At 33.4% G+C, this 24,147-nt stretch overlaps 2 protein-coding genes and 2 pseudogenes across 5 annotated transcripts in view; 3 read left to right on the forward strand and 1 right to left on the reverse strand.

Moving 5' to 3' along the window:
* The window catches only part of LOC120155225 (protein FIZZY-RELATED 2-like), a 34,939-nt gene that overhangs the window by 3,087 nt on the left and 7,705 nt on the right, over positions 1-24,147 (reverse strand). The window contains exons 3-11 of one of the 3 annotated variants that reach the window (XR_005518952.1): positions 23,363-23,542; positions 22,975-23,037; positions 22,683-22,877; positions 22,184-22,285; positions 22,047-22,109; positions 21,811-21,879; positions 21,176-21,458; positions 20,997-20,999; positions 15,858-15,869 (exon numbers count right to left, since the gene is read on the reverse strand). Coding sequence is in view for 1 of the 3 variants with exons in the window: in XM_039166801.1 (XP_039022732.1) it covers positions 21,405-21,458; positions 21,811-21,879; positions 22,047-22,109; positions 22,184-22,285; positions 22,683-22,877; positions 22,975-23,037; positions 23,363-23,542 (726 nt within the window). In the remaining 2 variants the exon portion in view is untranslated. Of the gene's footprint in view, positions 1-13,274; positions 13,282-15,857; positions 15,870-20,996; positions 21,000-21,087; positions 21,459-21,810; positions 21,880-22,046; positions 22,110-22,183; positions 22,286-22,682; positions 22,878-22,974; positions 23,038-23,362; positions 23,543-24,147 lie in introns of those variants that run through there. The other 2 variants (XR_005518953.1, XM_039166801.1) reach the window with 2 other exon arrangements.
* LOC120155277 lies at positions 43-1,530 on the forward strand (annotated as a pseudogene).
* Positions 5,985-8,384, forward strand: LOC120155227 (annotated as a pseudogene).
* LOC120155226 (MADS-box protein SOC1-like) lies at positions 11,046-17,755 on the forward strand. Of its 2 annotated transcripts, none has more exons than XR_005518954.1 (8): positions 11,046-11,135; positions 11,449-11,636; positions 16,498-16,582; positions 16,754-16,815; positions 16,926-17,025; positions 17,139-17,180; positions 17,291-17,411; positions 17,547-17,647. XR_005518954.1 is itself a non-coding variant. In XM_039166802.1 (8 exons), the coding sequence occupies exons 2-8, from the start codon at positions 11,455-11,457 to the stop codon at positions 17,712-17,714; spliced, it is 639 nt and encodes a 212-aa protein (XP_039022733.1). In that variant the 5' UTR covers positions 11,047-11,135; positions 11,449-11,454; the 3' UTR covers positions 17,715-17,755. The 2 variants fall into 2 exon arrangements, 1 of the variants encoding a protein (XP_039022733.1); XM_039166802.1 differs by having other exon boundaries at positions 11,047-11,135; positions 17,291-17,332; positions 17,589-17,755.

Below are 24,147 nucleotides of genomic sequence, written 5' to 3' on the forward strand. Positions count from 1 at the left end.
TTCCATTGTGAAAAAACTTTCCGATCCTCATAATGGAAGACCATGCAATCACCTTGGATAAGAGAGGCCACAAAAGCCTGCTGTCCCGGTTGTTGTCCGAATTGTTTTCCGGGCTTTCCCAAATCTGAGGCTGCAACTTCAGGGATTCTGAGCACCGCAGCAGCGACATTATGGTACGAGTTCGAGGTTAGCATAGTTTCTTCTCTGTACCCACATTTCAAGTTCATGAATCACGAATCACTTCCTTCGTTCGAGGAATCGTTTTCTTATTTCAACAAAGTGTATCCTCTATATTCCCAAACGGATCAGGCTGACAAAATCCGAGCTCTAGAATTCTATCATCTTCCCATCTCCAACTATGTTTTCCTTGACTACATTGGCCATTGCCTTTTCTCTTATTATCAGCTTGAAAATCAATGTCCAGGGTCTCCTGTTACTTCTTCATCGCCTCCATTGCACTCACTTCCCTTAGAATCTGTGTTTTGTAATGTCTGTAAACTTAAATTCTTAGCTAAAATATGGTGGTGAAGAGTCAGAATTTCAATCCCATATCAGGAAAAGGATCATGGCATTCATGAATATCTCAGAAGCTGATTACAACATGGTTTTCACTGCAAATCAATCAGCTGCTTTCAAGCTAATAGCAGAGTTTTATCCATTTCGATCCAGTCGAAATCTTTAAACAGTTTACGACCATCAAAGTGAGGCCATGGAGGTGATGATCGAGAGCTTGAAAAAGAGAGGAACCAATGTCATGTCCGCTAGTTTCTCGTGTCCTAATCTACAAATACACAGAAATTTTGAGAAAGAAGATGGTTAGTAAAAACAAGCGCAAGAAGAAAGGACTTTTCGTTTTCCCGCTTCAATCAAGGGTTACAGGGTCTATATATTCATATTTATGGATGAGCCTGGCTCGGGAGAATAGGTGGCATGTGTTGCTTGATGCAACTGCATTGGGAGCCAACGACATGGACACCTTGGGGCTTTCTCTCTTTAATCCCGACTTTCTAATTTCCTCACCCTTTTGGATTCTGTTGCTTCTTTGTCAAGAAATCCATTGCTTCGGTTCTGAAGGATTCATCTACCGGCACAAATGTGGGGATGGTGAATCTGGTCCCGGTATCATGGCCAACTCAAATCCTCGAAAAGCCAGCTATAATTTCCAGTACCGAAACCAAAAAGGTGGATGAATTTCCAGTTCAAGCTTCATTCTCAGGCCCCTTATCTAAAACCAGTGGTGAAGTGCAGAACCCTGAAGGAACCAAGGCAAAGAAAAAGACAATATCGTTTTCTGAAATTGAAGAAGTGATAGATGCATCCTTTGAAACTGGTAGCATGAGCAATACCCTTCACAGGAAAAACCGAAAACCTAAATGCAGAAGCTTGGATTGTAGACTCATTAGGCATGATAAAAATCAAGATCAGGACAAGGAGCCTGATCAACCGGTTGGTGAATGCACTGATGAGCCTTCATTATCCACATTCAAAAAATGGAGTTGTTGCTGTGAGATTCTATGGCCCCAAAGTTGACTTTTACCAAGGACTCGCTGTCGCATTTAACGTGTTGATTGGAAAGGAGAGAAGATCGATCCAACATTGGTACAAAAGCTGCCTGATAGAAACAGCATTTCTGTCACACCCCAATTTATGGGTTAAATTATAGGTTTTTGAAACTTATAGTCAGTTTTAGAAATTTGCAGGAAATTCGGGGACCCAGACTGAAATTATCTAATTTTTTGTTAAACTGAAAAATAACTTTCCCTGATTAGGGAAATATTCCCAAAATTAAAACACAATTTTCCCTACCACAACCCTAGTTGTCGCTCTCCTCGACCGTTTCACCTCGCTTCGACCGCCGTTGCGGTATTCTGACCGTCCCATTGAGCCGATGTCCTACCCCGACCAAACCCCAGGCGTCGAAATCTCCTGATGAGCCGCCATTCACCGGGATCGAACGATAGAATGTTCATCGAAAACCCCCATTATCGCCTCGATTTTCATCGATTCCGGCCACCTCGAGCGTCAGCTCGCCTCACCTCCTCGAGAACCAGAATCCCTAGCTTCGTGTGATCAAAACCCGACCAGGTTCACCGACTAACGTCGTCATTTTCTTCGTCACTGGCGTTGGGTAAGTTTCAATTGAATTTTGGTATTTTGACGCGATTTCAGGTCGATTTTTGGTTAAATTCTTGTAATTGTTGAATGGTTGATCAGGGAGTACTCGGCCGACCATCCCTACCTCTGTCGCTGCCGCACGCGCCGACACCCGCTCGTGGGACTTGTTTTGGGTCTAGAGAATTTTCCAGAACCGGGTCGACCCAACCCAACCCGCCTGGTCTGGTTCAGTCACAGAGTCAACTCGGGCCGAGTTAACTCGTCCGAGTTAACTCGGTCTGAGTCAATCTGTCCGAGTCAACCCATTGACTTTGACCGTTAACTTTGACCAAAAAGTCAAATTTTCCGAAAAGCCCTATTTTATGTTTTTCGACATCCTGAGTCCGAATCTGAAGTATGTTTTGCCAAATTCGCACTCAATAAGCCGTTTGTCAATGTTTTATCTTCGAATTCAAGTTGGTTTATCATTTAAGTTCAGATTCTGAATTAAATTCAATTGTTTTGTATCTAAGGAATTATTGGATGTTGAATTCAAGTTTGAGGGCGATCGAATGGAGTTTAAATGATCGATCGGTATAGCACGAAAATCGAGATAATACTCTACTACATTTTGTATGATTTTCGAAACTCATGGATAGATGGTAAATGCTTGATTGGAATGAATGGCCCATTAAATGTATTTAACTATCATTGGATTCAGACGTAAATTGAAATAAAGACAACATTATATAAGACTCAAAAAGTTCGAAAAAAGGTTCATGAACACTCCAATTGAACCAAATGGGTTCTTGAACACCTTCCTAATGCACCTAGATCATAGCAGGATTCTAAAATATCAACTCTAAATGTTTGATTAGATCCATTAGTAATTGATCCCTTTTAATAGGACCTCGTTCCTGGAATCCGATTAAATTATATCAGTTTCATGTTTTCTATTACTGATAACTACCAAGTGCCTCTGAAAAAATACTTGGGTCCTCTAGTGTGTTCCCCACGTACTACATGAATGGCTTATATGTTTTGAAAAATGTTTCATTGATATTATTGATTTACTGACTTATGAACCATGGCTACATGATATGTGTTTTCTGATTATGGTTTTCACTGAAAATATGATTGTTCTTGATTTATGGAATCATGGAATTTACTGGTTTATGAACTATGGTTTTCTATTTTCACTGGGTATACTTGAATTGTTTTATTAGGACATTATATGTGTAGACTGAAGGTTCAGCTCTGGTCAAGCTGGTAAATCCTTACGGACCTAAGGTGACATTTGGGTAGGCTCTAAGCCCCAAGGCACTCTCTTGGGTTAATAATGAGACTACATATGGTGTATAGGTGAAAATCAGTTATATGGTTTATTTCATTGTTACGTTCCGAGATTTTACTAGATCACGATCCAGATATTATGATTTACGATTAAAACTGATTTTTACTGGAATTTATATGGGTAGAATTCTAGAGTATGGAGGTTCAATCATGATCCAGCTGGTAAATCCTTGCGGACCTAAGGTGAACCTTGGGTAGACTCTCGGGCCCCAAGGTATTCCCTTAGGTTGGCTCCATTGTAAGCCCTTATAGATGCAGTTTCAACGGAGTTTGGTTGGAGGGTTCCACTATGGTTTTGAAAATATGTTGTAAACAATTACTGTTTTAAAAGATTTATATATTTTCACTGGTTTTGGTTGGAATACACTAGACATCCTATTTGATCTCTTAAAAACTTGATATTATGAATGTTTCCTATGAACTAAAATCTTCATGCCTATTACTCAAAGAAATATCAGTAGTATTGCAGATTATTCTGAAAACCTGTATAAGTCTAAGTCATTAAGGAAATTTTATGGCTTTCAATTTATCTGCATGTCATGTAGCATCAACTGGTAGTATTATATTACTAAGCTTCCCGAAGCTCACTCTTTGACTTACTATTTCAGGTTAAAAGTATAAAACCTATGCGGATGTCGACATCAGTAAGGGAGTTCCTCCGGCGTTGCTTGCTGAGTACGATACATGTGGCTAGGAGGCATGTAGGTTGTATTTTGTTATATGTACAAGTCTACAAAATTGTTTTATTTCTGAATAATGATAAATTTTACTTTTGTATTTATTAATTGATTTCATGATTTTACATGTTTTAATAAAAATTTTAATTTTTCCGAGATTTTTTACTGTGTCGGATGCACTAAGCCCCCATAGGGGCCAAGTGCATCCCATTATTTTAGAAAAATAGTTAAATTCAACGTAATGTGTTAAGGAAAAAAGAAAAAAAAAATATAATTTTTAATACTCATTATTTTTAAGAAAAAAATTTAAAATTTTAGATCTCTATTCTTAAATTTTTGGATCTGTCACCGGTATTTAAGCGTTGGGATTTTGCAGCACATTTGATTCTCGGATAGGCATGAAGAAGAGAAGGTGAAGGCATCGGAGACAGTGCGGAGCAAGAAAAGAGATGAGCTTGATTGTGGGGTATCTATCGTCCCTGCTGCGGTTGGGTTCTTGACGAAATTTGAAGAAGTTTATAAGGTTTGGGCATTTGTTTCCAGGTTACTGGATACTGATTTTTTGGAGAAAGAGACACGGAGATACAAAATTATTAATCAGAAAACAGTTGAAATCTTGAGACTCTAATCATCAGTTAATCACCATTTGTATCAGATCCGATATTATAACAACAAAATATAATCTTGATCTTGATTTAATTAAAAATTCAACTTTTACTCTCAGCTTAATCCGACCCAATCAACACTCCTTCTCTACTTCGACTTCCACATTCGATGGGGCTTCCTCAATCCAATACATATCAGATAAGTACTCCCATCCCTCTCTAGCCAAAACATGAGTTGCATTATTCGTATGGCGTTGCACGAATTGGAATGAAACCATTTCAAAATGTTTACTTCTCACTCTGATTTCCATCACCGAAGCACTAATTAATGAATTGTGTTCCGACAGAAAATTGTAACTTCTTTGTCACCATCATCGAATCACCCTCCATTATGATCTGTCGGAGACCCAAATCTGCAGAAAACTTGATCGCCTTCAAACATGCTAAGTCTCTGCACCCCTAGATCAAAAACATAATTTTCCGGGTTCATGCATGCTCTCACAATAAGCTATGCATCATTTCTTGCCAATACTCTTGTAACTGAAGTTCTAGTTTGACTATGAAATGAGGCGCCAAAATTAACTTTAAACATGCCCTCGCATGGGAGACCACCTAAGCGCTGCATGATGTTGCATATTAATACTACCATCGCTTGCAACCTTTAACTCCTCAAAAGGCATAATACTAAAATTTGCCTCCAACCTTTAACTCCTGCTCGTTGTTTTATGTACGCAATCAGTCTCTTCAGAATTCAGTCATCGACAAAAATGTAGATCGATGTTTCGACAAAAATAATTAATAAAAGGTATTTTTATATTTTAAATTTTATCAACAAGAACCGTCTACCTCAGTTGGATAGAATACAAGGTTTTTAACCTTGTGGTCGTAGTTCAAGCCCTACGATAGGCGTTCGTGTTACATATCTTTTTCTATTTGATGTTCCTCATATTTGTTAATAATACAATGTTATATCTATTATTTTTCCAACTTGTTAATCAACAATCTCTGTCTAACTCAATTGGTATAACGTAAGTTTTTAACTTTATGATCGTGAGTTCGAGCGCGTCTAAATCTTTTTTCTTTGTTTTTTATGCGGACGTCGTTTTTACTAAAACATTTTTATTTTGTTTGTCGCCACTTTCTCAAGTATCTCTGGTTCAGCCAACTTTCTTCCTAACCAAACGAAAAAAATCCCTCAAAATAAATCAAATAGATAAACAAACCCAAAGGAAAGGAAGTTAAAACTTGAACGAATATGCCGAACCTTGAATGTCGCATGTACGAGCGAAGTACCCTCAGGTGGATATGGCGGTGATGATACAAGTGAAAAATATCGCCGACATGGGTGCCTATGTTTCGCTCCTGGAGTACAACAACATAGAAGGCATGATCTTGTTCTCGGAGCTCTCCCGCCGCCGGATTCGTAGCGTTAGCAGTCTAATCAAGGTGGACAGAACCGAACCCGTTATGGTCCTACGTGTTGATAAGGAAAAGGGTTACATTGATTTAAGTAAAAGGAGAGTTGGCGAAGATGATATTCAAGCTTGTGAAGAAAGGTATAATAAGAGTAAGCTTGTTCACTCTATTATGCGACATGTGGCCGAGACTCTGGACATTGATTTGGAGGTAATTTGTCTATTTTCATTTTTCATTTTTAAAATTGAGGGCTGTTTTGCTTGCTCTAGGTGGTTTATGAAACTTATGGTTTTCTAAATTTGGATAAGATGAATACTTTTTGCCGTGCTTTATGGATAGTGAAATGGAAGTAAATTTGGGGTTTTCTTGATTGATTGGGGGAATTTGATCACTGTTTTATGGGTTTTTTGCTTTGAAAATTTGGTTGGGTTGATTTGATGCTAAATGAGAATAAGGGTACTTTCCTATTGTTTTATGATTTAATGCTTACGCGGAGAATGATTGTTTTTGTTACCGAAATATGATAATCAAAATGCAAATTGGCTGATGTCCTTGTAAAAAGTTTTACTTTTAGTCAAAATGTCGTAATTTTTGCTCACTTTTGGATTACATTTTACCCAGTTTCTTTAAGAAACATGGACAATTTATCACAATAATTTATAAATATTGCCAGTATTGGAAGTAATTTATGTCATCAGCTGATCAGCATACACTGATACAATTGACTGATGCTAATTATTTGTGACAGGAGTTGTACATTAAAATTGGTTGGCCTCTGTACGGGAAATATGGCCATGCTTTTGAGGTAGGAGTCTGCCATTTTTGAAATGTTCTATATTTTACAGACTGTTATCATGGCCTTAATATTTATGTTTGCAGGTATTCAAAATCGTTGTGACTGACCCTGACTCAGTCTTGAACACCCTTACGTACGAAGTAAAAAAACCTGGCCAGACGGACAGGAGGTAAACTTTTTATTTGCAAGATTCATCGGTCGTTATTTCTTCAGTTGGTTTGAGTCTCTAACCATTTCTTTCTTTAGGTGACTGAGGTGATTCCAGCTGTAACTGAGGAAGTCAAAGATGCTTTGATAAAAAACATTAGGGGAAGAATGGCTCCACGACCTCTCAAGATTCGGGCTGACATTGAAATGAAATGTTTCCAGTTTGATGGCGTTCTTCACATTAAGGTATCATTCACAGAATCTCTCATGCTCTCTCTGCTTTGTTTGTTGGTAACATATTTTATTTTTTTTGAATTCGCAGGAGGCCATGCGTAAAGCTGAGGTTGCTGGGAATGATGATTGCCCTGTTAAAATCAAGCTTGTTACTCCTCCACTTTATGTTCTTACCACTCAAACCGTTGACAAGGTTAGCCTAATGTCCCTTTTCATTCATCTGCAGTGAATTATTTTACCTGTCTTTGAAATTCCAATCCACATCTTTTAGTTCTGAAACCTGAAAGCATTTTCAGTGAATTATCTTCTGTTAACCCTGTTGATTCACATCCGACATTGTTTCCGCCGTTGGAGTTGCCATTTTTGCTTCTCCATGCCAGATTCATCTGCTGATATTGCCATTTGCATGCATGTCTGTCTAACATTTTCCTTTCCTTTCTAAATTATGTAGTTCTTTATTGTGTGCTGTTCAGGAGCAAGGCATAGCCATTCTTACTAAAGCAATTACAGCTTGCACCGAAGCAGTAGAGTATCACAAGGGAAAACTTGTTGTCAAGGAACAACCTAGAGCAGTGAGTATCCATATTCTCTCATATTTGTTCTTTAATTCAGTGTTAATCTTCTTGCTACGGAGATTCTTAGCACGGAATCATTAGTGCTATTAGTCTTTGTCTCATGATTTGAAATCTTCAGTCTTTCTCCGAAGTGCCTCACATGTTGGATTGATTTTAGGTGAGTGAACGAGATGATAAATTGCTTGCTGAGCACATGGCTAAGTTGCGAAATGATAATGAAGAGGTAAGTGGCGACGAAGATAGTGAAGAAGAGGAAGACACAGGCATGGGTGAAGTTGATGTTGAAAATGCAGGTCATGGAATCATGGAATGATGCTGCTGCTGCGATAATGAACATGATAGTCCCCCTTTTTTTCCCTCCCAAAATCTCTTTTTAGCCCCCTTCTCCAGGCAGTTGAAAACCTTTCTAAAAATAATCGTCATGTTGAGTTGTTTTGCTACTATTCGATTTTAATGGAGAGTATACAGATGCATTAGCCATTGATTCTAGCATTGTCTGATTTCCCCATTTGAGATTATATTAATCAAGGCGAAATTGTTTATAAGACGATACTTTTACCACGACACAAATTTTGTAACTTCTCCATTTTCATGTCGGGTAGAACCATGATCTTAATAATAACGAAGGAAAGTACATGTTAATAAATAAGTTATTAAACTTGTGCTGTGGTGGAATCATTATCTTATAAATAATTTAATCGTGATTTCTGTAATTCAAAGTACATTTCGTTTATTGAGATCAACACAAATCTTTCTCAAGTAAAAGAGATGGAATTCATTTGTGTGTTCGAATTCGAGATATGTGCCAAGTGTGTATTTCAAATAAAAATGGTGCTTCATATTTATAGGCTGAACCTGACTTTAACAATGTTGAGAAAGTTACTGTTGCTATTATAACTTTTTTGTACCCCATTACCAATTAAGCAATTACTAGTCGTACACAAATCTTCGAAGCGACGTAACTGACCAAATGGGATAAGTAGGTCAATTAAGAAAGGGCCTGCCTACAAGGAATGGACCACAAGCTGATAAGATTTAATCCGTAGGGGCCTAGGAAGCACTGTTCATTGGTGTACGACTGGATGCCATGTGTCCTTTTCCCACATGGAAGGGTGTCCCATAAACATGCAGAGTTCGATTCATTACCGTACGGACCAACGAGCTCTACACTTATAAATCTAAAACTTAGAGAATGGACTCCTGAAATAGTAAAGATGAGACAGAGGCCACCTCTAAACAACCTCAATCAAAGCCCTAGCAATTCATAATGATTAAGCGCTGAATGATTCAAATATTGAATGATTTAGAGGTTCTATATGAATTAGCTCTGAATGTGACATACTGTTTTATAATACTCTGAATCATTCAAATGTACTTCTGTGTTGAATCATTCAATATTGTTTTACTGAATCGGTCAGCACTGAATCATTAGAATGCGAAAGAAACGTTGAATGTTGAACGATTCAACATTCAGCGCTAAATGATTCCATTAAGAGTCAAACAAACAACCCCTAAATTAAAGAAAAATATTCCATCGAATTAAATCAAATTCAATGAAAATTTTTGAATTAATCAAGTTTATAAGTTTAAATTCCACACTTAAATTTATTATATGATTTGCTTTCTACATGTTTGTTTAAGCTCTATCAAAATCATAGACTCTGGCATGTTATTATCAAACACACCCCCTTGAAGTACAACAACTAATTTATTAACGGAGAAATAATTGTAAAGTAATGCCAAATTTTTATCTCAAAACGTAGATTCTCATCACTAAATTAGTTGTCCACGTCATACCCTCAAAAGCAGAAGGGCACGTGTCCCTAATGTGGTCCCCTGAGTTAGTGAGAGTTAAGACCAACAAAAACATTATTAAAAAAAACATACTTTTATTTTTTGAAAAAATCGAGGATCCAATAGTGCGCCACCACTTGCTCATTTCACAAGTCAAAAATAAGGGTAAAAACACTAAAGGATCTTTGAACTATATCAAATAATATTTTAGTCAGAAAGCTTTCAAATGTTATAAAATAATCATTAAATTTATAAAATTATTTTAAAATAGTTATCAAATTTTAAAGTAATTATAAAATTACCATTAAATTTATTGAACTATTATAAAATGATTATTAAAGTTATTAAGCTATTAGAAAATAGTCATTAAACTTCTCAAGTGATTACAAAATGGTCATTTAATTTATCGAAGTATCACAAAATGATCATTAAATTTCTCAAATAGTTATAAAAATGATAATTAAATTTATGAAATTGTTACAAAATGATTATTAAACTTATTAAACTATTATAAAATGATCCTTTGACTTTCAAAATGATTAGAAAATGGTCATTAAATTTATTAAATTATTACAAAATAATCGTTAAATTTATTAAATAAATATTAAATATAGCGAATTACTATAAAACAATGATTAATCTCATCCAATTATTATAAGATTATTATTAAATTTTTCAAAATTTATTATACTTATAATAATATATAGTTGCAAGAATAATTTTATAACAATCTCATAAATATAATAATATTTTATAAATTTAAAAGTTTAAAAATGAAAAAAATCATGAATATAAGAATTCAAAACCAAATGGTTGAGATTACCTTTAAACAAATATTTTCTTATACTTATCATAAATTAATCAAAAAATAAATATAAAAATATAAAAAATCATTTATACTTTATTCATCACATGTGATGTACTTTACCAAACAAATAAATAAACGAAGATAATAAACAAATACTCCGAAAAGGCAAAAAAGACCCAAAAACCCACAACCAAACATGGATTGGCCATGTGAAACCCAGTCAGATAATGGTCACTCCGATGAACAACGTGGCCAACTCCCATTGGTGATTTTCCTATTTAATAGTACGGACGGATGCAGACGTGTTTCAACCTTGTACGGACACAAGGTAGAGAGAGAGAGAAAGAAGTTTTGAATGGTGTCCGGGGGAGTGTCCAACATTTTCATGCAACCGACAGAACTGTCGCGTGTATTTTACTATCACCTCACAGGCTGGTTGTTGCTCCTTTCGGTGGATACCGGAAGCGGAGGTTGTCGGTAAAACCCAACAGGTGTCATTTGTTCAGGCGGTGGGCACACATTTTCCGTGCATCCGTCTTGCTCGTCGTTGTGGAATCACACGTTTTGTCATTTATTCTCTGTTTTTCTTTTTTTGGGAGGTCGTCTTCCATTTTACCAAAAGAAGAAAGAGATTAGGTTCTTCACTTCCATAGACTTTGCCTATTATGATATCCTTCTGTTTTTTCATATTTATTTACTACTAAAATATAGGGTTAGAGAAGCTTGAGTGAGTGATTGGTCAAGTCATTTCTCATCTGCAAAATCTAGGGTTTCTGTTAGATTTTTCGTTTTCAAAGAGAAATTTTCTTATTTTTTTTCTTTTTCCCTTCACATCAACTCAACTTTTGCAGATTTTTCTGTCATAGTACTATTTTTAGAAATCTCTTTTTCCCTGATAAAAAATCACTTTGAGTTGAGACAAATTATTTTTCTGGGTTTGTGTATGTAGGAGAAAATGGGGAGACAGAAAACCCAGATGAAGAGAATAGAAAATGCAGCAAGCAGGCAAGTAACCTTCTCAAAGAGAAGAAATGGACTGCTTAAAAAGGCCTATGAGTTATCCGTTCTCTGCGATGCCGAAGTTGCACTCATCATCTTCTCTCCCAGAGGGAAGTTATATGAGTTTTCTAGCTCCGGGTGCGTAATTTTCCTGCAAGTTTCTGATAATTTCTTTGTTTTTGCTAATTAAATCTTGGAAGATATAAGTTTCGGTAATTGAACTTGGATTTTAACTAGACAGTCCTCCCGCTGTCCTACCATGTACTGTATATAGCTGCAGGTAAGTACTAGGAGTCATTGATGATCGCAAGCTTTATTATAAGGGGGTCTGATTTCTGATCTCTTTAGAATCAAATCTTAGGAGTTGATTTCGTAATCTGTTGGGTTTCCTTGTTTATGTGTTGCAGATTTCTGTCATTCTTCAACTAGCATAAGTCCCGAGACAGGCAAAAGAAAGAGAGTCCTTAATTAGGGTTTAATGTCTTGGGTAAGGATATAGTGAGATTATTAGTCGCCACGGCTTGGGAGTTGAGTCATTTAGCCTTACCTTGACTTAACAACCATTACAAGGGTTTTAAAGATTAATGAAAAATAAGCATGGAGCTGCAATATATATATATATAATGTATGCTACATGCAATGATTTTATGAGAAAATTTCTTGTTTCTTTCTATCTATAAGATCTTGGTTTATGTTAAAATCTCCTATACATAAACTACACAAGTGATAGAAAGGTCAAAAGAGTTCCATTTTTTTAACTAAAAAAGAAAGAAAGAAGGAAATTAGTAAATTGGAAGTGGAAGCTGTTTACTGTTGGGGGCTCTGTGTTATTGTACTTGGGGATTTCTTCTTTATCATATATGGATTAGGTTACAGTGGAGAAGTAATTTGCCTTTTTTTCAAGGTAAACCCCACTATCTTTGATAGGCCGATAACTCTTAGAGTCAAGTACCCATAGAGAATCGGACAAGAAACCTACCACAATGATCTCTTAACACCTCCAATGTTAGTTTTACCAAACCTACCATGAAATGAACCGTCAACATTGGACTCTAAGGATTTTAATGAAGAAGACACCCAACAATCTTTAATGTTACGATCTTTAAGCATAAAATTTTAACATCTCAAATCAAATCCAATTCAGTCGTAAATCAAATCAAAGATGCTACGGCAGGTAATTGAAGTAAAATCAGATTTGATAGAAAATTAAAACAAAGACTTTACGCAATGAGAAGATTAAACTATAAAATAGATTAATCACGAGACAAATAATACAATTAATAACAATCGTAAGGTCTAACAAAACGAACTAATTTTTTTATTATTATTCTTTGAGGTCACGAGTTCAAGTACTATGAATGTCAGGGGTATGGTTGAGAATTAATTTTAAACAGACACAACCCTTTATATTTATTCCCGGTTAATAAAAAAAAAACTTGCCAATAAAGACAAGGTAGTTTTGAAACTAGATATAGGGTATCAAAACTCTTAAATACAATGTAATGAAAGTATCAAAACTTCTTTTAAGAATATCGATACACACATCACACAATTTCGAAATTTTAAAATTAAAATACAAATTTTTAATTTTTAGATTTCGATCTCACACCAAACATACACTTCAACCTACTAGACATACTAAAATTATTTTATAAAATTTTAGACTAGTCTCAACCATCATTTATCATATAACACTCAAATTAGCTAATACTAGCATGTGTTGTTCAATCGTCCACACTATTCAAACATACTTGTACCTCAAAATAATTCAACAACCATCAATCTATTGCTTATCCTAAAGTATCAAACTTATCATTTGATGCATATGTGCCAAGCTTATTTATTGTACCATATCATGCTATTATCAATCATCTCATGTGCATGCTTTTATAATATTTATTCGATAATTCACTCATAATAATTTACACGCAAGTATAACAAGTGTTGTGCATATATCAAAACACAACTTGAATCAAGTAAACATATACACATCTCTAAACATGAAAGACTTGCAAAGCGATCATTATAGTTAGACCTTAATATCGATAATTATTATATACATGTCACCGACTCTAATAGTATTCAAAAGAGATATATACGATACAAGAGATGATGACTTATGATTTGCTGATAGTACAATCTCATCTATTCGAACTATCTAATTCCTGTAAAAACAATGGAACAGACAAATTAAGCTTTAAGAAGTTTAATAAAGAAGTCAATTAACAATTTACACAAATACATCATAGCATAGCACGTATTATTAAAGCATGGTATGGTTTTACAAGGTGTATCATGATGCCATAATAGAGTTTAATGAACTACACATAACATGTCAAACTACTAGGGGTGAGCAAAACACGACTTGAAAAATTAAATTTTTCGATTTGACACGACTCGAATTAACTTCGAGTTGTAATTTCATAAACTCGACTCGACTCGAAAAAATTTCAAGTTCAAATTGAGTTGTAAAATACAACTTGAATAGTAACTCGAAAAATTTGAAATTTATGACCAACACCACTTTAGCTTTTTAGTGATTAATTTCTCATTTCTTTCTTAAAAATCCCCTCTATAATTAACTTGAGTTTCTCAACACATGCCATATACACATTGAAAACAAGATATACTGAAAATTAATCTAAATTTTCATATTTGAATTCTTGCATGAACCAAGGATGAGGAGTTGGAGTTCATGAACCAAAGATTCCTAGACAATTATTTACTAATCTAACGACACATAAAGATGGCCAAGTTCATGGGTAACCAACATGAGCTTTCAAATTAAGAATTTGCCTTTCAAATAATGCTAATTTAAACTTTTCTTTCTTGATGTTTCAAGCACTCATCAATGGTGAAAACCAAACAAGAAAATGAAAATGACAAGAATGGTAGGGAAGGGAATGTCTTTCTATGGGGTGTAGATAGTTCTTTCTAGTGGGTTTTGACACACTTTGATGTATATATATTTGCTTTGAAAAATATAATTCTATTAAAATATGTCATCATGTTTATACAATATAAATATATAACTATAGTACACATTTTCTTCCACTAACTTAACCCTCAACTAGGGGTGAGTGCTCGATCGAGTCAAGTTAAGTAAAAATTCAAGTTATTTGAGTCCTATTTTATTATTCAAACTTGATTTGAATTTTTTTTAAGTCAAGTCGAATTTATAAAATTTGAGTCGAGTCAAATTGTTCTAGTTTCATTTTAAATTTAATTGTAAATATTTATAATATTATGATACTATTTGATTCCAATTTAGATAGTTTTCTATAACTTCATATATATTTCTTCATATTTTTTTTCATGTGATATACATGAATGATACAGAGTAGATTGACTAGACTCAAACTTAAAAACCAATCCACTAATTACTAAAAATTTTGAAATATTCGAGTTGTATTTTATAACTCGACTCAAATTTAAAACTTTTTCAAGTCGAGTTGAGTTTATGAAATTACAACTCAAAGTCAATTTGAGTCGAGTCGAGTCAAAAATATCGATTTTTTGAGTCAAGTAAAGTTTTGCTCACTCCTACCCTCAACTATCTTTTTAGGTGAACTCATTGAGTGATCTCAGTGGTTAAGGGAGTGTGTTGTTCTTCATTAAATTCTTGAGTTTAAGCAGCTGTGTTGATGTGTGTTCAATACAAATGATTAAAAAAAAGTACGAATTTACTACTTAAAAAAAAAACAAAAAGCAATCATTTTAGATCCAATACCGCTTCACGCCTCATTTCTCACACTTTCCTTAGAACACTCTTCATTACAATTAATCTAACTCGATTACTAATTCGAATCCCCCAAAATGGATAACGGAGCATTTGATTGAACTGCAATTAGTGAATACTAATCACAAATATTACAATGTCATTAACAGATTTAAAAAAGTCCAACCATTTACCATTACATCACCAACTAACCCTCGTCGTAACAATGTTAAAAATTTGATCTTCATATCAAATGATTGAGAGTACTTAGAACAAATATTACTTTATAATCTTTATCGGCCTGAATCCTTTTAAAGAAAACCTTGTTACATAACTATCATAAATTCTAAAAGTTCGAATAACCAAAGAATTTAATATAAAAACTACGTTATTTTATGATTTTTGTTAAATAATTTAATTGTTTTGTGATTTGGTCTATAATTTTCCTATTTCTTCAATCTCTTCCTTGTTTTAACTTTTAAGTCTACTTTGATCAAATTTGACACATATTCTTCTCTTTCACTTTAGAATATATATGTAACTCGAATTTCTCTTTTCAACCATAAATCTCCTCTTTTTGTAATTTAATATATCATCTTTGTATTTTATTTAATTTGGTCCTCCAACTATAACTCTTTTCAAATTCTTTCATCCTTTCAATTCATTGACTCCCTAGTACCCTCATCAATTTTTTGTCCTCAAAATCTATTTTTAAAAAATAATATTTTATATCATTTTAGATGATATTTGATCTATTAAATATAATTATAAATCTTTTTTTTATATATTCATTTAATTGGAACCAAGCAGTACAGTAATACTCACCCTTACTTGAAATTGTGTTGTTCGTAATACATACAGGTATCTAACACTTACCTAAATCCGAATAATTCTAACTTGAAATATTAAATTGTGATTGAAGGTAACTAAATTAAATACATGTTTCTATATCTGAATTGGTTTCAAACTAGCTAAGATTTAGATGAGCTACAATGCTTTATCATATAGCAGAGAAATTTCGTAAAGCGTGGGCTGCGTCACCCGCACCATTGATGGGCTGAAGGGGGCAGTTGTCCTAATAAAAATTTCAAATTTCTATATGTTTTAGATATTTTTTATTGATAACTTTTTTACGCACTTCAATATAAAATTTTATGCCCGTGTCTATCCCGCACCTCGACTAGTAGTATCATGTTTATTTTGTAAGCCTAGCTGCCTAGGATGTCTCGAGTTAAATTGGACAGTGCAGTGCTTATTGTGTGTGTTTTGAGATGCTTTCAGTATGAACAAAACCATAGATCGATATCAAAAGAGAGAGAAGGATGCTTATGGAATCAGCAGCAAAGCAGTAGACGAAAATATGCAGGTATAGCCCCACCCTAATATATATTATCTTCTTGGTGTCTTATTTACATATTTAGCAAGTCAGAAATAAATATATATTTACATGCACACACATACACTGCACTAGGCCGATCATACATGCATCGAGTCTTGTCGGTCAATATCTAATGATTGAATTTGCATGGACGTGAAGAATGTAAAGGAAGACGCTCAAAGCATGGCAAGGAAGATTGAATTCCTGGAAGATTCTAAAAGGTTAAACAAACCCTTGAGCTTCAAACTTGTTCTTAATGTTGAGTTCAACTTCATATTTGGAATCCCTTTTCTTCATCTTCATGTGTAAACCTCTATATGTTTCATAACAGAAAAATGCTGGGACATGGACTAGAACCATGTTCTGCTGATGATCTGCAACAGTTAGAAAACCAGTTGGAACGAAGCTTATGCAGAATTAGGGCAAGAAAGGTACATCCAAATCCATAAACTATATATCTATATATAGTTTCGAATCTCTATTTTCATGCATGTATGTATATAATGTTATAAAATCTTAAAACATTTATTTTAATGTGTTGCAGAATCAGGTATTCTTGGAGCAGATTGAGAAGTTAAAGGAAGAGGTGAACCATTTTGCATGCTTTCTAATTAACATATTATATGATTCTTAACAGCATAAATTTCAAGGATGCTATTTTGGATTAATAATTAATTAAGCTAAACATTAATTCAGGAGAGACGCCTTGGGGAAGAAAATGCTAATCTGCGTGAACAGGTATTTGATCTCTAATCGTCCTCTATGATAATATGATTTTGTTTGAACCACTTATCATATATATATATATCCAGTTACATAATGCATAATTTTTAAATTTTAAGTATTTTTTAAATTATTAGACGAGTACAAATGAATGACTAAAATTAACAATTATAAAAGAAGAAACTTTAAAATTTCATCCCTTATCTATATATATTTTTTCATTAATATTTTAACGACATTATGGAACATATTATTACATTCTAATGAATAGTGTGGGCTGCGACCACGAGAATCATCGTCAACAAGCCTGTCAGATGAGCTCCAAACTCAGAACACGGAGGTAGCGACGGAATTGTGTATAGGACTACCGAAGAGAAGAAATATCCAAAAGCCCTAGTTTTAAAATATATATTGGTGATTATTCAATTTAAATGAAGCTTCAACATCTACCTTCATGTTACCAGAGAGTTCACATATTATTTGAATTTGAATGTAAGAGACTCATGAAAATGTGACAGAATTAAATTAAATAAACTATCATTAGAATATACTATCATTAGACATATGAAAATGTGATAGAAATAAATTAAATAATTTATCATTTTTAATTGTTTGATATTAGAATTTTAAGGTGTGGAATATACTGTTTAATGAAATGAAATTGTTAAAATTTTTAATTTTTTTTAAGATTTGTTTTTGATTTTGTTTTATATGATCATAAATATAACTCTATCTTTTGTTTTTATAGATAAAGAAAAATGAATTTGTCTAAGTTTTTTTTTTCTATTTCCCTCTTTTGTTTTTTAAAATATAATGTTTTTTTTCTATTTTTAATTCTATCTTTTGTTTTTATATTTTTTTTAAATATTTTTTATTTATTTGTTTAAGAGAATGATTCCGTCGATCTTTGACGAAACAACGGTACCTATATTTTATTATGATCTTTATTGTGTTCTTTTTTCTAATTATCTCCTTTTTCTTTCTCTCTTTTTCAATTTTTTAATTCTTTGATTATGCATATTAAAAAAATTATATCATTTGATTAATAAACTTTCTCTTTTTTTAAGATTAAATTTGATATCGACTCTTTAATTTATGTATTTTAATGGTTTTAAGTGAAATGATCAATTAAAATGATTAGTTTATTTTAATATTTATAAATTCTTACAACTTCATTGGATTTCCTCATTTAATAAAATTATATGATATTATTAGTTCAAATAAATAAAAATATCTCATGAAATAAATCTGTTTTATTTGATAAATATTTGAAAACATATTGTGTAAAATTTAGACTATAATTTATGTTATGTAACAAATAAAAATAAAAACTTAATTTTCAAATAAATATACGTCAATAATAAAATGATACATCATATTATTGTTAATGATTTAAAGACTCATTAGAGCTGGGTATATGGGCTAAGGTTCGCGGGTTACCCATATAACCCGCGGCTCGTGCGGGCTTCGGGCCTAAAAAATAAAGCTCGTTTAAATTGCGGGCTTATTAGTCCGGACTGTTAAATTCGTGGATTTAATGGGTATATCTGTCGGTAGCCCGCTTAATTTAATTATTTTTTTCAATTTATTTTATGTTTTACGGAAGACAATTCACGTTTAGCCCAATTCACGTTTTATGTGCATTTTAGCCATAGCCTAATTCACGTTTTATGTGCACTGAAATCTGAAGCCCAATTCACGTTTTAATTTGATGATATCCAATTTTGAAGTTCAAACGTATTAATTATACCTATGGTAACGTAATATGATAACATAAGCAAAAATGTTTCCATCTTTTTATATATGTATTTACCATTTATAATTAATACCATCAATATATATATAAATAAGCCATAAAACGTTTATTATACTACAATAATTAATCATAAGAAAAACTACCATTTATAATTAATACCATCAATATATATATAAATAAGCCATAAAACGTTTATTATACTACAATAATTAATCATAAGAAAAACTATATACATGTACGTTAAAAAATAGAAAAAAAAACAAATCAAAGTATTAAACCATGTATAAATATAATAATTAAATTAATCATAAGAAAAACTATATTTAAGGATTATATTGCATTAATTCAAAAGTGGGTGGAGCCCTTACACGATTAGCACATTAAAACTTGTCATGGTTGCCCTAAATCCCTAAAATACGTTGTTTTGTGTGACTTATATTATATATACGTCGTTATAAAATTTTAGGAATCATAGCCTCATTTTTTTTTGTTTCCCTTCTCCGCCGTTTCTCTCTATCTCCCCAACTTCTCTCTTTTTTCACATAAATAGTGAACAGTGAACGGGTAAGCCCGTTTAGCCCGCGAGTTAAATGGACGGGCCACGGGCCTTAGAATTCAAGATCGTTTATGATTGCGAGTTTTTTAAACCGCTCCGTTTAAGCCTGCACCGTCAAAACCCGCGGGCTAAACGGGCGGGTAGCCCGTATTAAATTTAATAATATTTAAATAAAAATATTAGTCCCTATTAAATTTAGGCATGTAAACTAACTGAACATTCAGCGAACTGTTCGTGAACCATTCGACAGGAAGTTTGTTTGTGTTCGTTTATTTATTAAATTAACGAACATGAACAATATTTTGTGTTCGTTTAATTAAATGAACGAACACAAACAGAGGGCTCGTTCGTTCATTTACGTTCATGAACATTCAATAATATGTTCATTTATGTTCGTTTATGTTTGTTCGTTTACTTTCGTTCGTTTATGTTTGTTCATTTATGTTTACCCCAATCTATTTAGATCCATTTAAAATATTAAGAGCCAATAAATTTTAATCTGATGCCCATTAATATTTTAAAATTCAATTAATTATAAATACAAATAAAAAACCCTTAACAATTAAATAAAAATTAACTATGAAGTTGCAACTTATATTAATGAATTTTATATGACTATTATTGTTGTGTTTTATGTTCATTTATATTCATTTATTACGTTAGTTTATTACGTTCATTTATGTTCATTTATTATGTTCGTTTACATTCGTTTATTGTATTCATTTATGGTTTTTTACATCCGTTCGTCATTTAAATAAACGAACACGAACAAGATACATTCCTTAACGAACAAACTCGAACAAGAAATTTTTGTTCGTTTATGTTCGTGTTCGTTCATTTGTTCGGTTAAAGTTAAACAAATGAACATGAACATACCCTGTTCGTGTTCATTTTGTTCATTTACAGGCCTAATTAAATTGGATCGAATCAATTCAACCCGTTTTATAAATTTATGATATATTATGTTATTTTTATATATTTATATTACAAAAAATAATTTATAATATAATATTTTAGTATAAATATTAAATAAGATGTTGAGTTGTCCATATATAAAAGAATTAAATTTTATAAAATAGAAATTATATAAAGTATTGAACATTAAATTAAATTAAATTAAATATTTTTTAAAAAAAAGTAAAATAATATTATGAATAGACCGAAAACATACTCGAATTAACATTTACAAATATGGATGGATTTGGACAAAATTTAAAGTCTATGTTTCGAGCTAAATTAAATTTAGACAAAAATAAAATGTATTAACTCTGAAACATAAATCTAGCCTGACTCATAAACACCTCTACATCCAAGTGACAACAAACATTTAGTGACAATTAAATATTTTTAATGACCCAAAACAAGACAACCTAAAGCTAAATGAGGTTGAATTTAAAATTCGTTTCATCATTTAAGAATATTGAAAAATATATTTTGTTAAATTATAAAAAGACTATGAAATAAATAATAATTCAAATTTACTCGCATTACAAAAACCCTTTAGTATGAATTTATTTACAAACACAAAGAAACGTGCTACGGTGACAAACTCTGCGACCTTTTTAATTTACAAAGGGAGGGAGGGAGCGGCTACCGACAATTGATGCAACAACTCCCTCTTTTACATTAATCAAAATGAAAACTGGGATCCAAAATCAATAAACTAACAATAAAATAGTTGCTGCCCCTGTCCTGCTGCAAATTCAGAGCATGAGAATGCTCACAAGCGTATGAATATCTGATAAACCCCGAGCTTACAGCATCGTTTCTTCAACTTAGCGAATCGTGGTTCTCCCCAAAGATGATGCTCCTATTTCGCTATCAGTGTTCTGCGTTAGAGATCATGCCACAAATGTATGAGTTGCTTCTATAGACCATTGCATTATTTGCATAGCAGATGTTTGCATTGATGGCAGAAAGAGGAAAACTTGAAAGAACTATGTGATTCGAGGCAAGCCACAGAATAATTCAGCATTTACTTTTCAATTAAAAGCAGACATTTAACAGTACAAAATCAAAACTACTTTATATTCCATTTGCTCCCTATGAAGTAAAACATACAATCCCCACAAACAAAAGTAAACTTACGAGACTGGTATTCGAACGAAAGCCAGATTAAATGATCAGAAGAAAGAAGACTAAAATTTTTCAGATAGCCTGGACTCCACCAAATGCCATTACCTGAGATTTCTGAGAAGGGAACACAATCCAAAACCTTAGCGTCTCATCTCCAGCTCCAGTAACTATTGTCTGCAAAAAGTGTAAAAAGAAAAAAGGTAATTTCAAACACAAGTAGAACATTGATGTACAAATAATGAGAAAATAAAATTGCAGAACTTCTCATATATGTTAATATTTTATTGTAATACGGAAGTAGAAACCAAGGACAAGTATATAAAGCTTGGAAGGTGACCAACCTGTCCATCAGGTGAGATGGCTAGATAAAGGACTCTGTATGTGTGGCCCGTAAGAGTAGCCAACTGCATTAGTAGAATAAACTTTTAGAAGACAAAAAGTAGACTAGAGGTAATAATCATATATACACTTCTTCTACCTTTGACATCATAGGGTATCTCCAAACAATTATCTGGTTTTGAGAGTATCCATGAGTGCTGACAAGTTCATTAACATTCTTAGACCAAACGAGATTGCATACCTGCCATGCATCGAGCAGACATTATAAGCATCAAGAATTTGTAACTCTAGTCTTAAGGAGCACAGCCAGGGCAAAAAGGAACTTGTAACTGTCTTCTGTTAATTTCTATAATAAAGCTTTGACATGGATCTGTTCAAAGAACTTATACTAGAACTTAAAATTAGATATGTAGAATAAAATTTTCCTAATCTCTCATTATCAACAAGGTTACTGCATTGCATATTGATAAGAGAATTAATTTGACCCCCATGCAGTCATCATTTCAAAATTCAAACTAGTTGGAGAAATATCACCTATATCAATGCAGTCAAGGAAGAAACTTTATGCACCTAAGAGTCCACTTGATGCAAATTTAAGGACATAGTTGAGGGGCATGATTTGATAAAAAAAAAACCACCTGACTTCCAGTGTCCATGCAGCTCAAGTGTGTGTTAGTGGTTGTATTCCAGAATCTAATACATCGATCAGCTGTACCACCCCCAGATGCAAGAAGGCCATGTAGATGGGGAGACCATGCAATTGCTTTTACAGCAGCAGTATGGTCACAGTATTTCAGGACAGGCTGAGTGGAATGTTGATTCCAAACGAAAAGCTGCATATGGATGAGATTTGTCATTCAATCAGTTTCAAAGTTAATGCATATTAAGCCTCGAATAAGTCCGACAGGCAAAAGAAATGTTTTTACATACTTTGTTGTCATTTCCACCTGATGCTAGTTCCCGGTTATCATAAGACCACTTCAGTCCACAAACCTACTCAATGCCCAATAGTCATTCAGACTCGGAATTCAGAACATGAGCATATAGCAAGAGCCATAAATGAAAACAATAATGATGGGTAGAACATGCAATTTCCAAAAATAAATAATAATGATGACCAGCATGTAAGAATGAATTCTTGATAAAACATGAAAAAGAGGCATTTACGAAATCAAAGGACATACATGTAAGAAAAGATAGTGCTAGGGGGAAAAAACCAAATGTATTTATATGTAAAATACATAAATATAATTGTTTGGCCAAAAAAGTTATATAGTTGATCAAGTTGAATCAAACTGAAAGGGGATAAGAGTCTAACCTCTGACTTGTGACCGGAGAGTTTACTAGCAAAATCATCCTGAGCACGTATATCTCTTTGAAGAATGCTCTTATCACGACTACCAGAAGATAACAGAGAAGAGCTCCACGCCAAGGCCCCAACACGTAACCGATGCCCCTCCATTGTTCTTACCCTCCGGCAGCGAGTTGCATCCCAGATCTACACACAAAGTGATAGCCATTAACTAACTACATAATCCTACAAGCAAAATGCAGGAATTCGGATATAGACAGAAACTATAAGATTCATGCAAAGGCAATAATAGAGAAAAAAATTCTCTCTCAAGCCCAACGCAGGGCTGAAATTTTGGTTGCCTTCCATGACCACGGTAGAAGCAGACCAGACCTAAAGTTTTTTGATAAAAAGGAAGGCCTCATTAAAACCCCCCTTCATAACCGTCAAGCAACAAGAGTGGCTCAACGGACATTGGAAGGAGGAAAAGACTGCCTCAAAATTTTATTGCATAAATCCAAGTACAAGAAAAATACAATACCACCAAATAACCTTGACCACCGCCTCAACAATGAGCTACAAAAAAACTACAAAAACAAAGCAATTACCAAGCCGAACTCATAAAAACTATATCCTAAAGACAATCGACCAACCGCAAGCAAAACACAATTATAAAAAATGACCAAAATTCCCCAAATACAACACACTCAATGCAACAAAAATACCCCAATTTAGCAAATTCATCCGCTTCCCAGTTTGTCGCTCTCAACACATGCCTAACAATAACACTTTTATCAACCACAATCGAGGCG

This window comes from Hibiscus syriacus, unplaced genomic scaffold (genome assembly GCF_006381635.1).
Source record: "Hibiscus syriacus cultivar Baekdansim isolate YM2019G1 unplaced genomic scaffold, ASM638163v2 tig00111166_pilon, whole genome shotgun sequence".
NCBI classification, from domain to species: Eukaryota; Viridiplantae; Streptophyta; class Magnoliopsida; order Malvales; family Malvaceae; genus Hibiscus; species Hibiscus syriacus.

Excerpts from the sequence above, each read along its gene's own strand:
- LOC120155226 (XM_039166802.1), top strand. The coding sequence starts at position 11,455 with ATGGGGAGACAGAAAACCCAGATGAAGAGAATAGAAAATGCAGCAAGC. Across the intron at positions 11,637-16,497 it reads TATGAGTTTTCTAGCTCCGG|TATGAACAAAACCATAGATC; the intron begins GTGCGTAATTTT and ends AGATGCTTTCAG. Across the intron at positions 17,181-17,290 it reads TTGAGAAGTTAAAGGAAGAG|GAGAGACGCCTTGGGGAAGA; the intron begins GTGAACCATTTT and ends ACATTAATTCAG.